This window comes from Mirounga leonina, unplaced genomic scaffold (assembly GCF_011800145.1).
Source record: "Mirounga leonina isolate KUSES-001 unplaced genomic scaffold, KU_Mleo_1.0 Mir_224, whole genome shotgun sequence".
NCBI classification, from domain to species: domain Eukaryota; kingdom Metazoa; phylum Chordata; class Mammalia; order Carnivora; family Phocidae; genus Mirounga; species Mirounga leonina.
The window spans coordinates 15,517,588-15,531,300 of record NW_023270615.1 but is presented as its reverse complement, the minus strand read 5'-3'; the positions used below and the strand labels follow the sequence as shown (position 1 = coordinate 15,531,300).

The 13,713-nt window shown below is 42.6% G+C and overlaps 1 protein-coding gene across 5 annotated transcripts in view; it reads right to left on the bottom strand.

Moving 5' to 3' along the window:
• Positions 1 to 9,221, bottom strand: part of RIC1 (RIC1 homolog, RAB6A GEF complex partner 1) — a 166,363-nt gene extending 157,142 nt beyond the window's left edge. For 4 of the 5 annotated variants that reach the window (XM_035029164.1, XM_035029165.1, XM_035029163.1 and 1 more), the window contains exon 1: positions 8,863 to 9,221. In XM_035029164.1, coding sequence (XP_034885055.1) covers positions 8,863 to 9,006 — 144 coding nt within the window. In that variant the 5' untranslated portion in view covers positions 9,007 to 9,221. The remainder of the gene's footprint in view (positions 1 to 8,862) is intronic. The other variant, XM_035029162.1, reaches the window with a different exon arrangement.
• Positions 9,222 to 13,713: the final 4,492 nt, after the last annotated feature.

Here is a 13,713-nt window from a genome sequence, read left to right as displayed (position 1 = left end):
AAAAAACTGAGGGGCACCCTGGTGGCTCAGTCGGTTGAACATCCAACTGTTGGTTTTGGCTCAGGCCATGATCTCAGGGTCGTGAGATTGGCCCCATGTAGGGCTCTGTGCTCAGCACAGAGTCTGCTTGAGATTCTCTTTCCCTCTCCCTCGGCCCTTTCTCCCACTTGCACACACATGCTCACACTCTCCCCCTCTAAAATAAATAAATCTTTAAAAAAAAAAAAAAAAACCCTATGAGAATAAGTTTTGGCAAGGTTGCAAAACAGCTATATAGAAAAATCAATTTTGCATCTATATACATATAACAATCTGAAAATGAAATTAACAATTACATCCACAAGAGCATCACAAGAGATAAATAAAATCACTTAGGAATAAACTTAGCAAAAGTGAAGATCTGTGCACTGAAATTACAAAATACTAAGAAAAATCTTTTTAAATCTAAATAAATGGAAAGACACTGCACAGCATGTTCATAGAGTGGAATATTCTATACCATTAAGATACCGACTCTATTGATCTACGGATTTAGTGCAATCCCCTGAAAAATCCCGGTTTTTGTTTTGGGGTGGTTTTTTTTGGTAGAAATTGACAAGATAATCCTAAAATTTATACAGAAATGCAAAGGATCTAGAATAGGCAAAATAATTTTGAAACAAAGTAGGACTTTTACCACCCAATTTCTAAACTTGCAATAAAGCTACAGTGTGATGCTTGCATAATAGGCATACTGATGAATAAAACAGAATAGAAAATTCAGAAATAACCCCTTATTGTTACAGTCAATTGATGTTTAACAAAGGTGCCAATGCAATTCAATAGTGAAGAGTCTTTCCAACAAATTGTGCTAAGACAACTGGATCTACAGGTTAAAAAAACAAAAACAAAGGGGCGCCTGGGTGGCTCAGTCGGTTAAGCGGCTGCCTTCGGCTCAGGTCATGATCCCAGGGTTCTGGGATGGAGCCCCGCATCCGGCTCTCTGCTCAGAGGGAAGCCTGCTTCTCCCTCTCCCACTCCCCCCTGCTTGTGTTCCCGCTCTTGCTGTGTCTCTCTGTGAAATAAATAAAATCTAAAAAAAAAAAAAAACCCTGAACTTAGATCTTTGCAAACAAAAAAGTCAACTCAAGATGGATGACAGACCTATGTATAAGAGCTCAAATTATAAAACTTATAAAAGAAAACATAAGATGCTATGACCTTGCATTGGCCAAAAGTTTTTTTAGCACACAAAAAGCATGATTCAGGAAAAAAAAAAAAAAAAAAAAAAAAAGCTAGACTTCATCAAAATTAAGCTTTTACTCTCCAAAAGACACCACTAAGAACGAAAATCCAGAACCCTTACAACTCACTAAGGCAAAAACACTCCAATAAAAAAAAAAGGGGCGGGAGGATCTGAATACACATTTCATCGAATAAGGTATACAAATGACTAATAGGCTCATGAAAAAAAGCTAAACATTCACAGTCATTAGGAAAGTACAAATTAAAGTCACAATGAGATACCACTACAAACCCAATGACTGTAATAAAGAAGACTTAAAACAGCCAGTGTTGAGAAGGATGTGGAGAAACAAACCTTCAGACTTTGCTGGTAGGGCTGTAAAATGCCACCACTACTGTGCAATAGTTTGGCAGTTTCCTAAAAAAGCTAAACATCAACTTACTATATGACCCAATAGTTCCATTCCTCAGTATCTCCCTACAAGGAATAATATACATCCTTGCAAAGACATATATATACAGTTGTTTATAGTGGCATTACCCATAATGACCCCAAAACAGAAACAACCGAGTATCTATCAACTGGTAAATGGATTTTTAAGATGCGGTATAGCCACACAATGGAATATTACTCAGCTATGAAAAGCAGTACCACAAAAACAGTATGCTAAATAAAGGCCAGACACAAGAGACCACACATTATATGATTACCTTTACAGGACATTTCTAGAAAAGCCAAATCTAAAGGGACAAAAAGGCCAATGGTTTCCTGGGGCTGGAGTGGGAGCAGAAGTTAAATGCAAATGGGCATGACACTTTTTGGGTTGCTATAAATGTCCTAAAACTAGACTGTGATGATGGTTGCACAACTCTATAAATTTACTAAAAAATCAGTGTGCATTTACAATATACTCATACACTTGAATAAAGCTGTTAGAAAATTAAACCACAGCAAATTCTACTGTATACCCACAGTAATATTCAGAATCTCATATGTAAATTTATGTATGATATATTATGGACATAAGGCAAATCACTTGGGAGGACAGGTTTGGGATAGCAACTCAAAGCAATTATAATCAATTTAAAAGAAAGGTAAGGTACTTTGATTCCAACCAACTGATGCTTGATAGTCAATAAAATATTTTTAAGTAAGTAATTCTCTCACTTTGTGGCATTTGAATTCTAGATTATTTTTAAATACTTTTAAATTGTAGGGGCACCTGGGTGGCTCAGTCGTTAAGTGTCTGCCTTCGGCTCAGGTCATGATCCCAGGGTCCTGGGATCGAGCCCCGTGTCGGGCTCCCTGCTCCGCGGGAAGCCTGCTTCTCCCTCTCCCACTCCCCCTGCTTGTGATCCCTCTCTTGCTGTCTCTCTCTCTGTCAAATAAATAAATAAAATCTTTTTTAAAAATAAATAAATTGTAAATTTATTCTAATTTGATAAATTGCATATTTGGCAATAAATACAATGCCTTAACACAGTATTTCCTATACCACCATTTTAGGTGACAGTCACTGTACTATTTAATCAAACAGTGAGAAAATATGTTTTCCAACTCTTCTTCAATCTTTTTGATTTAGGTAAAGAGGAAGTCTGTGAGAGGGGCTAGTTTACCTCTAAACACTTCTCATGTATCTGCTAACTGCTCCTTTTAAGAAAAGGGCAAGAGCCTTTGGCAGGAACCTAGATTTTCATTACACTGTTTTCATTGTTTCCTCATATAGTAACCCTGTATTCATCTGAGTGGTGCTAGCTTTCCAGTTATTGTAAAGATAAAAATTACTTTGAAAGAGAATTTCAAGTTTAAAAGTTAGACTGTAGAAATACTATAAGGACAGGGCAAAAATCTCGAATGAGGCATGTGAAGGACCTAAATTCAAGAAACACTGCTTCCCATGATGTAAAGCACCTAGTCCACAGTAAACTCAGAATGTTTATCTGTAATATGGATCACATCAATGACTCACAAGCACCTGAAGAAGATGGATGAAATGTCTTTATTTAAATATTTATACTGCTGCTTTTTTGTGGGACCACCCTTTCCACAGATCACTTCAATATAAACACAGACTGGGAACCAGGAGTTCAACTGGTGGTTATAAAACTGCACAGTAGTTTGAGTTTTGGGAGAGGACTCTTTCCCACCTACCACTTTTTCCCCCTCGCTTTATTGAGTTATAACTGGCATACAACACCGCATACGCTTAAGATGTACAACATGTTGTCTGATGCACGTATATCTTGCAAAATGACTGCCACCACAGTGCTGGCTAACACCTGCACCACATGTTTATCATTTCTTTTCCACAGTGAGAACACTGAAGATCTACTATCTTGGCAACTTTCAAGTATATAAAACAGTATTAGGAACTATTCTCATTATGCTGTACATTAAATCCCCAGAACTCATTCACCTTACAGCTGAAGTTTGTACACTTCGAACAACTCTCTTTTGGCCATACCTCCTAGCCTCTGGTAACCACCATTCTAGTCTGTCTTTCTATGCGTTTGGCTTTTTTATACTCCACAAATTAGTGCCATCAAACAGTATCTGTCTTTGTCCAACTTATTTTACTTAGCATAATGCCCTCAAGGTCCATCCATGTTGCTGCAAATGAAAAACTATCCTTTCTCGTGGCTGAAGAATATTCCATTGTGTAAATATACCACATCTTCTTTATCCATTTGTCGTCCACTGACAGACACTTAGGTTGTTTCCCTATTTTGGCTACTGTGAATAACACGTACTACTCTTTTCTAATATAACTGGACTGTATGTAATTTAAAAAAAAAAGTACTTAATTCACTTTCACTTAAATAACCCTCTCTAAAATAACTTTTTCTGAATTTAACTTGTAATTTAGTACTACCATGTTTATTTTTATTACATGTCAACATTTAAAAACCTTCCACTTACTAAACCTTTAAAAAATTCTCTGCTATCCACAGGATACCATAAATCCATTATTTTAAAAATACTTATTAAGCATATGCTTTTGTGCAAGGCATTATGGATAGTACAAAAGAAGATCATTTCTGCCCTCCAGAAACTTAAAATCTAATTGGAAAATTAAGTCATGTGTGCAAAACTTACAATACAAACATTAGTTCATCAAAAAAATGAACCTTTCTGGTTACGGTAAATAAAGAATGACTCATAGAGAAAGCAGGATTTCAACAGAAACTAAAGGATGGATAATATCCTGATAGGCAGAGATGGGGCAAGTGATCATCCCAAGAGGGGAGTGTCTCTGATAGCAAACTAAGGAGTTTGAACTTCATTCTTTAACCAACAGTGAACCCTAAAAGACTTCTAATCAGTAAGTTTACATTGAAGGCTCTCTGGAGGCAGTCAGCAATAGAACAGAGTTGAGAAGGTAAGAAATGGGAGAGTGGGAAAACGTAGGTACAAATTGAATGACCTTCCTGAGGTCCACAGTTAACCATATACCTAATCCTACAACATGGCTTCTTTGAACATCTATCTCATTATTCTCTATTATTAGCACACACCAACAAGAACATAAGTTTCTAGTCAGGGCTACTCAAAGACACAATTCATTTCATAAGCTCAGTAAATTATTTGCCTATTTGCTTTTTATTAGCAACCCTCACAGTAGTTACTCACAAAATTTTCATTTACCATATTAATACACTAACATCTTTGAATAGAGTGTTTTGTTATGTATAACATGCCCCTTCATTCCTTTCATATATTACCTATTTACACAATCTGTCACAGAAGGTGTTCAAAAATACTTTTAAGGGTAATTTACATATATGAAATAATGACCTGAAAATTGAGATAAGACTAATTTAGAATTACAGCATTCTAAGGTGTCATTTTGTGGTTCACATATGTGGACCTTAATATTCATAATTCACCAGTATATTAGAGAAATAATTATAGGCTCTCTAGTACAGTACAAAACACAATCTCCCACAACCATAAATGGGTCAGTCAGAAATCATAACGTGATTTAAACGGCAACTTCAATCCCAACGCTGAAACTAGTCCTTTGACAACACCATAGCAGAAATACATTGTCAACTGCTCCGGCAGTTCAGTCATAACTCTACCACCCCAACCTAACATGTATGTGCTAAACCATTTTTTGAGCACCCTTTTTTGGGTTCCGAAATATATGGATGATCCCTGTTATAAACCCCCGAGCAGTTTTTAGAACTTCTAAGTAGAATCACAAAGTAGAGAAAACAAATTTACATCAACATGTTACACTGAAAACAAGTTACACCTTTCACACTAAAAATGAAATAAAGCCGGGCGCCTGGGTGGCTCAGTTGGTTAAGCGACTGCCTTCGGCTCAGGTCATGATCCTGGAGTCCCGGGATCGAGTCCCGGGATCGAGTCCCGCATCGGGCTCCTTGTTCAGCAGGGAATCTGCTTCTCCCTCTGACCCTGCCCCCTCTCATGCTCTCTCTCTCTCTCTCTCTCTCTCTCATTCTCTCTCAAATAAATAAAATCTTAAAAAAAAAAAAAATGAAATAAAGCCAAGTGAGTATCTGTAGAAACTCTTTTGTTCATAAACATATCTAGGGGCGCCTGGATGGCTCAGCTGATTAAGCATCAGACTCTTGATATCGGCACAGGTCATGGTCTCAGCGTTGTGGAATCGATCCCCACGGGCGACTCCACACAACTGAGCAGGGAGTCTGCTTGGCATTCTCTCTCTCCCTCTCCTTCTGCCCCTCCCCACATGTGCGCTCCTCTTAATTTTGGAGTTAGGAAAGAATTTTAAAGAGCTATGACTCTATAAAACTGATACTACAACTAGACCCATAGAGTACATAATAGTAACCGTAAGAGGTATAAAAAAGTTCACTAAAAGACCCATAAAATGCACAAAAGTTATTCTTAGAGATTTTACTTTAATGTTTTTATAGTCTCATGACTAATTTTAACATTTTAAACACAGCAATCATTTTGGACACTTAAAAAAAACAGCTTAGACTATTAAATGCACATTTTCTCTTTTTAAAAATTCATCCCTAAGTGACTTTAACTGGCTAAGAGAGATCCAACAAAATTTCAAATAAGCAAATCATACTATATCCTCACCTCTTCGTGCATGTCTCTCCTTGTCTCCAAATGCCCTCAAGCAGCTTTTAAGACCTCAACTCCATTAAACCCTTCCTTAGATCTTCAATGTTCACTTTATTCTCTAATATTACTTGTATGTACAGTATCTCTCCAAAAACAAAGCTTTCATGTTCTCATGTGAACATTTTAAATCAACTCACTCTAAACTGTGCAGTAACTGATAACTCAATTTAGCTAGAAGTGTTTTCACTTTTAAGAAAAGTTTGCTAACTGATTTTACCTTAGTTTCAGTAAGTTTAGAAATGAAACACACACACACACACACACACAAAACCCAAAAAAACTTTCAGAGTGAAAACAGGCATATTCCAGGCAGAAGAGACTCAAAGCTGTAGTCTGGCACCTGTTTCCTATCATCACAGCTATATAAGCACAAACCTTACAACCATCTGATCCAATACTTGATTTTTAAAGTGATGAAGCTGATGCCAGAGATCAAGGTTACCATAACCTGCAGCCTCCCCTAGGGTATCCCTGCATTTCATTTCACCTCATACTAGTGAACCCACAGAGTCTCTAGACCTAACTTCGCACAATGGGTTTTAATGGTGGTAACCCCAGCACTTCGTAGAAAGCACTAAATGGTAGTAACCCCAGGACTTCGTAGAAAGTAGGTATCTATGTGGAGGATGGAAGTTTAAAGAAAGGTGTAGGAGTTGTTTTAAATTTCATGACTGCCTAATTTACACAGTATCCACCTGCAAAGGCAAAAAACGTATTTTTTTTTAAAGATTTTATTTATTTATTTGAGAGAGCGAGAATGAGAGAGAGAGAGAGCACATGAGAGGGGGGAGGGTCAAAGGGAGAAGCAGACTCCCCGCCGAGCAGGGAGCCCGATGCGGGACTCGATCCCGGGACCCCAGGAGCATGACCTGAGCCGAAGGCAGTCGCTTAACCAACTGAGCCACCCAGGCGCCCGCAAAAAACGTATTTTTAACACTCACAATATCCCTAAGAATGTTGAGGCACATTTCTGTTTCTTTTATAGAGCAATAAAGTAACCTACAGGCTTCTGGTCTATTCATCCCTCATATTTAGTTCTGCCTCAAATTAGGTCTACCTTTTTAGAGATAGTTAAATTTTAGGCTGTTACCTTAGAGTGAAATTCATACTAACTTCAGAAGACAATTTAACATTCAAGTTCTAATTATTTTTTCCTGCATGTACTTTAAAAATAACAGTTATATACACCCAAGCAAATAAAAATGATTCTACTGGCTACACAATGTAAATGAATTAGTACCTCATCTAACAACCAAATGATATACAATATACATATTCGAAAATGAAATCAAGCACCAGACTCAACAGGCACCGACCTGTTTTGTTTTGATATATACTTAAAAATTAAATCGGCCCCAACTTAATGGCAAACAGTCTGATTTACAGCCTAACTATGACAGTCACATAAAAAAGATACCAGAAACACCTAAATCCCACCATCACGTTTACCAGGGCTGTGTGTGAGAACGATCAGGGACTTTATATAAACATTCAAACGATCAGTACAGACAGTTGAGGGTTTTCACGAACTTAACTCAAGTCAGTAAAGCCAGGGTGCCACATAGATGTGATAAAGCCAAGGTCACAACCTATTTCCACGCGGACAAGTCAGCTATAAAAAGAGAAAAAGTTCACTCTGACGTCGATTAGTACTGCCTTCTTTGGGGCAGGCGGGGGGGAAAACAAGTACATTTTTTTTTTAATTCCGTCGCTTTTATAGACTGACCTAGAGCAGCGTTCGCGGAAAATGGGGAGCATCCCATCCACTACTTATTTTTGAAGGTTTTTTTTTTGTTGTTTTTTTCTCTTACCTACTCGGTAATTAGATACTAGAATGAAAAACCAGCACTCCGCAGAAAGCAAACAAGAGAACTCAGTCTCCTGCTTTCCCCAAATCTTACTATTTCCAGGTGTTAAGTACCCCGGAGCAGCGCGGACAGATTGGGAGTTCAAAGTCCGCTCCTCCGAAGCCCCCTCCAGTTCTCTAGCGAAGAGTCCTAGGGCAGCAGGGAAGGGGACCAGCCCGAAAGCGGGCAGGAGATGTTTGGGGGTGCAGCGAGGGGCAGGACAAACCGACCTTTCTGGCTGCAGAACATTAAAATTAAAGGACCGCGGCTGCAGCTGCTAGAAGCAAGCTCTCGCAGGCCTCCAAGTCTGGCACTGGGGGAAGCCCGGCAGGCTTTCCCCCACTCCAGAACCACGGCCTGGAAAGCAGGGGAGGTCTATTTGCGGAAAGTTCAAACTTGCTCCTCGGGGGATGGGGGAAGGGAGCGAGGGCAAGTCTGGGCTCGGCCGAGGGAGCGCGCGGAGTGCGCGGTGCGCGGCCGCCGCTCCGACGCGGGGAGGCGCACGGCTTTCCGGCAGCCGCCGCCGCCTCTGCCCGCGAGCCCCGGCCGAACGCGGACGCGGCGCCGGGGGCAGGGGCGCGGGACTCCGGGTGGAAGTTGAGGGCGGGGCCGCGCCCGGGCGCCGGGAGGGAGCGGCGAGAGGCGGCGGGCGGCTCTACTTACTCGGCTGTACCAGATGCTGAGGCGGACCGGCGCCAGCACGGCGAAGAAAGTCCTCTGGGGGTCGGACTGAACGTGCAAAGGCGCCTCGGCCGGGCTCCCCAGAGGGCACAGCAGCCTCTTGGGCCAGCCGCTCAGGAAATACATGGTCCGCGCGGAGGCGCCGACGCCGCGGCGCCCGGCGGCCCCCGGCCCCGTCCGTCACACTCAGCGGCCCGGGGCCGGACGCCCGCCTCCCACACCGCCACCGGCCGAGTCGGCGGCGTCGGCAGCGGCAGCTCGGGGCATCTGCCCGCGGGCCGGGCCGGGCCGGGCCGGGCCGACGCGAAGCTGAGCGCGAACGAACCCTCGGGCTGACGGGGCCCAGTGTGGGGGCGGCAGGGGGAGGGAGCGTCGGGATGGAGAGGGGGCGGGAGGAGCGCGGAGGCCCGCCCCGGCACGGCCCCACCCCTTCCTCGGGCCGCACGGGCGTCACCACGCCGCGCCGCGTGGGTCGGGCCGGGGAGAGCAGCCGCACGCACGCGCAGGGGACGCCGCTCCTTCGTCCTCGCTCGGCTGTCTGAAGTTCCGCCCCAATCTTCGCGAGCTGCCGCCGCGTTGCGTCAATACGCATGCGCTTTTGCCCACTTCTGGCGCCTCTGCCCCTGCCACTTGCAATCTGGAGCATAGTGTTTGGGCCGGGTGGGCGGGGTAACCGCCTGAGACTAACAGGAAAGTGGGCCGACCTGGGCGAGTCGCCGCTGCGGGGTGACCGGACCCGCGGAACGCTGCTCTCGGCCGGCCTAGCCAAATTTGACTTCCTTCGCGGATTGGTGAGGCCCGTGGGCCGGGCCTGGCGCTGCAACTCGGAGGCGGAGGGCGGTTTTGCAGGGGAGCTCGAGTCACGTGACTTTCCCTGCTTTCCCCCCCGCCCCCGCCCCCGGTGCTGGGTTGTGGGGTCCTTGGCCCAGTGAGCCCCTGTGGTGTGCCAAGGTCTCCAGTGAAAGCTCGCGATGGAGTTCCTGCCCTCGTGGAGTTTACAGCCCAGAGGGGGCCTTTATTCGATCCGTATATAAACCACCTACCATGAAAGTGTTTGAGCCCTGTCCTCTTTCCTTCATGTTTCTAAATCTAGCGTGTAATTCTGAATTCAATTTGTATTCATCTGTCCCTTTACCAACCACAGTGTTAGACAAGGCAAGGCTGTCTCTTTTTTGCACCCTCAGTAGAATATATGCTGCAAAAGACTTGGACATAATTTTAGAGTTGGAACGGACTTTAGAGTTTCTCTGCTTGGTTAACTTCTGGACCCCAGGGATCACCTTAACAACTGTTTCTTTTTAAGTACTGACCCAGCGATTACTTCTGCATAGGAGGACGGTGTGAATGGGGATGGAGTGTGTGTAGAGAGGGGGGAAGGGGGAGGCTAGAATAAAAGACTTGCTTTTCATTGTCCACTCATTTTGTTTGCATTTTTCCACTTTTTTAAATTAAAAAATAGTTGAGTTAACCCAGGTTTAAAGCAAATGTTACATTAAAAAGTAGCAACACAAACAGCAAAGGAGGAAACAAAGTAACTTAACATGGATCAGATGTAGCGTTGCAGCTGGTATTCATAACAAAATATGTAACTTTTCCATTTTTTTTTAAACATTCACTGCATTCCCCAGAAGGTGATCAAAGAACCCAGGACTCCTCAAATCAAAGCTGAAACTGCCTCACCACTCACTGGCCTCTTGTGGTCAGACTGTCTCCTTCCTGGTGTTTTTTTTTTTCCGACATCCAGCACAGCAGCCTGGCACACACTGAGAATAGTAAACTCTGAAAATATGTGTCAAATGAAAATTGGAGGAAACCCTGATCCAGCTGAAGTACACCATTAGACAAATGAAGAGACGCAGGGAGATTTCTTGACTTACCAAAATAAAACTGTAGAACAATAACAGTGTTGCATCATGACTTAGATTGTTATGCACTCGGCAGAAAGAGAAAATGAAAATCAGTTACAGTACAGCAATTCCTCCAGCAATTTTACTGAGAATGTATTCGTCCCAGCTCCCCTTCAGAGGGACTTTGTTCTCATGTGCCTTCTAAGTGAGAGCATCTTACTGCACACATGCCTAATTTAAGGAACTTCTAATAATTTTTTTTTGCACTCAGTTTTAACTTTACTTGCTGAGTTTATTTATTTATTTATTTATTTTAGAGAGGAGGGAGGGGCAGAGGGAGAGAGGAATCTTTTTTTTTTTAATATCAATCTAAAGTTTATTTAAAGCTTTTCCTGGTAGATAATATATTTTTTAAGGACTTTATAGACTTCCTTTCTTCTTTCTTTCTTTCTTTTTTTTTTTTATTCTTATGTTAAGGGAGAGAGGAATCTTAAGCAGGCTCCGCTCCCAGCGCAGAGCCCGTCGCAAGGCTGCAAGGCTCCATCTCACAACCCTGAGATCATGACCTGAGCCGAAATCAAGAGTCGGAAGCTTAAGCAACTGAGCCACCCAGGCACCCCTACTTGCTGACTTCAGAATCGAATTCCCTTGCTACACTCTTGTGGCATTTAAGGTTTACAAAATATTTTCAAATACATGACTTGATTCAGTTCCACGGTAAACCTTCAATGTGGGTAATACTGGTGTGATGTTTATTCTCACTTTCTTAATGAGGAAACAGGACCAGAGTGGCAGAGAAGCCTGAAAAGAAGTGCTCCTTTCTCCTGCAGACCCACTCATCTTGAGACTGGATTGAATTGAACTGTGCTAGTGGCTGGAGGCAGTGAGGGGCTGGGGGGTGGGGTAAGTGCCATATTGGACTCTCCACAGCCCTTTACTTAAGAGTTCCACGTTGTGGTAGAAACTTTATGGACCGGCTTTTCCAGCTTTCAGATATCATATCCTAACCTTACTTTGTAAAATACACTGTCAATCCATTCTCTGTTTCTTCCTCTCCTCCTATCCCAGCACCCTCACTATCTAGTGGAACTTATGGAACTCTGTTCTGAGCTAAGACTAAGCTGGTCAATGAAAACTAACAGGTATGTGTTTTCAAAGTAACAGACTTTCTTACAAGAAATAATGTTGGTAAGGGTGCACAGAAACAGGAGTACATTTATAAACTGTTGGTGGGAGTATAATGTGGTGCAGTTTTTTAAGTGTAGGAATTACACTTAAAAATGGAGAGATCTTGGGGTGCCTGGGTGGCTCAGTCATTAAGCGTCTGCCTTCAGCTCAGGTCATGATCACAGGGTCCTGGGATAGAGCCCTGCATCGGGCTCCCTGCTCCTCAGGAAGCCTGCTTCTCCCTCTCCCACTCCCCCTGCTTGTGTTCCCTCTCTCGCTGTGTCTCTGTCAAATAAATAAATAAAATCTTAAAAAAAAAAAAAAATGGAGAGATCTTTATGCATACCCTTGGCCCCAACTAATCCAATGATTATTTTCTAAGGAAACAAACACCGATATGTAGAGTTTAGCTTTAAGAATGTACCCCACAGGGATGCCTGGGTGGCTCAGTCGGTTAAGTGTCCAACTATTGATTTCAGCTCAGGTCATGATCTCAGGGTCATGAGATTGCGCCCTGCATTCAGCTCTACACTGGGCGTGGAGCCTGCTTAAGATTCTCTCTCCCTCCCTCTCCCTCTGCCCTTCCCCCCCACTCCACCCGGAGCCTCACGTGTGTGCACTCTCTCTCTCTCTAAAAAAAAAAAAAAGTACCCTACAAAGGTGTCACTAAGAGAAAATAAATGTCCCCAAAAGGACAATAATTATAGCCCTTTCTTAGAATGGAATATTTTGTAGAAATAAAAAATTATGTTGGGGAAGAATATTTAATCATAGAGAAGTATATTTACTATATATTATCAAGTAATGAAAGCAAATTAAAAACAGAATGTAAAATATCCTATGTTTGTTGGGGGGCGAAGTGTAATTGTGCCTAGAAAAACAAAATGGGGGGCGCCTGAGTGGCTCAGTCGTTAAGCGTCTGCCTTTGGCTCAAGTCATGATCCCAGGGTCCTGGGATCGAGCCCCGCATCGGGCTCCCAGCTCCTCAGGAAGCCTGCTTCTCCCTCTCCCACTCCCCCTGCTTGTGTTCCCTCTCTCGCTATCTCTCTCTCTGTCAAATAAATAAATAAAATCTTTAAAAAAAAGAAAAGGAAGATGAGCACTAACATATTGGTGTTTATGCCTGATTATGGGTGCTGTTTATGTTCTCTTTTGTATATTCTACATTGTCTATCATGAACTCATGTTACATTTGTAATGAGAAAAAAAGTTATGTGAAACAGAGTTAAATTGCTAATGATTGATAAAATCCCACTTGTCCTGCTTTCGGTGGAGCCCACAATGCTGGCAGATCAAAAGGAGTAATGTAATAACATGGAGTTTCAGGCACGGTCCCAAGACTAGTCAGAGGTGGGTTAGACGGAAAGGCACTGTGGGTCACCAGACCAAAAGTAGGCCCTGTGGACTTCACATATTCACAGACTTGTGAAAATGGCACAGAACCAGGACCGGATTTGGGTTGCGAATGCACCACACACCACTCCAGATGTTTGGGGACTTCCATAAGAGGCTATGAAAATATTCATGGAAGATGATGTGCTTTAGTTTATGCTTTTAACATTCATTTATATTATACTCTCTTTATGTGCAATTGATATATTTGCTTCTGGGCTGGCCTCTTGATTACCACTTATCCTGGGGTAATGAATATCTGAGCACAAATGATATGATGTCTAAGTCTTCCTTTGGAGTAGCCTGGGGGTGAGTAGAAGATGGAGTTATATATAAAACAAGGTTGGCCATGAGTTAATCATCTTGGAAGCTAAGTGATGGGTACTTGGAAATTCACTGTGTTACGTGCTCTCCTTTTCTATATGGT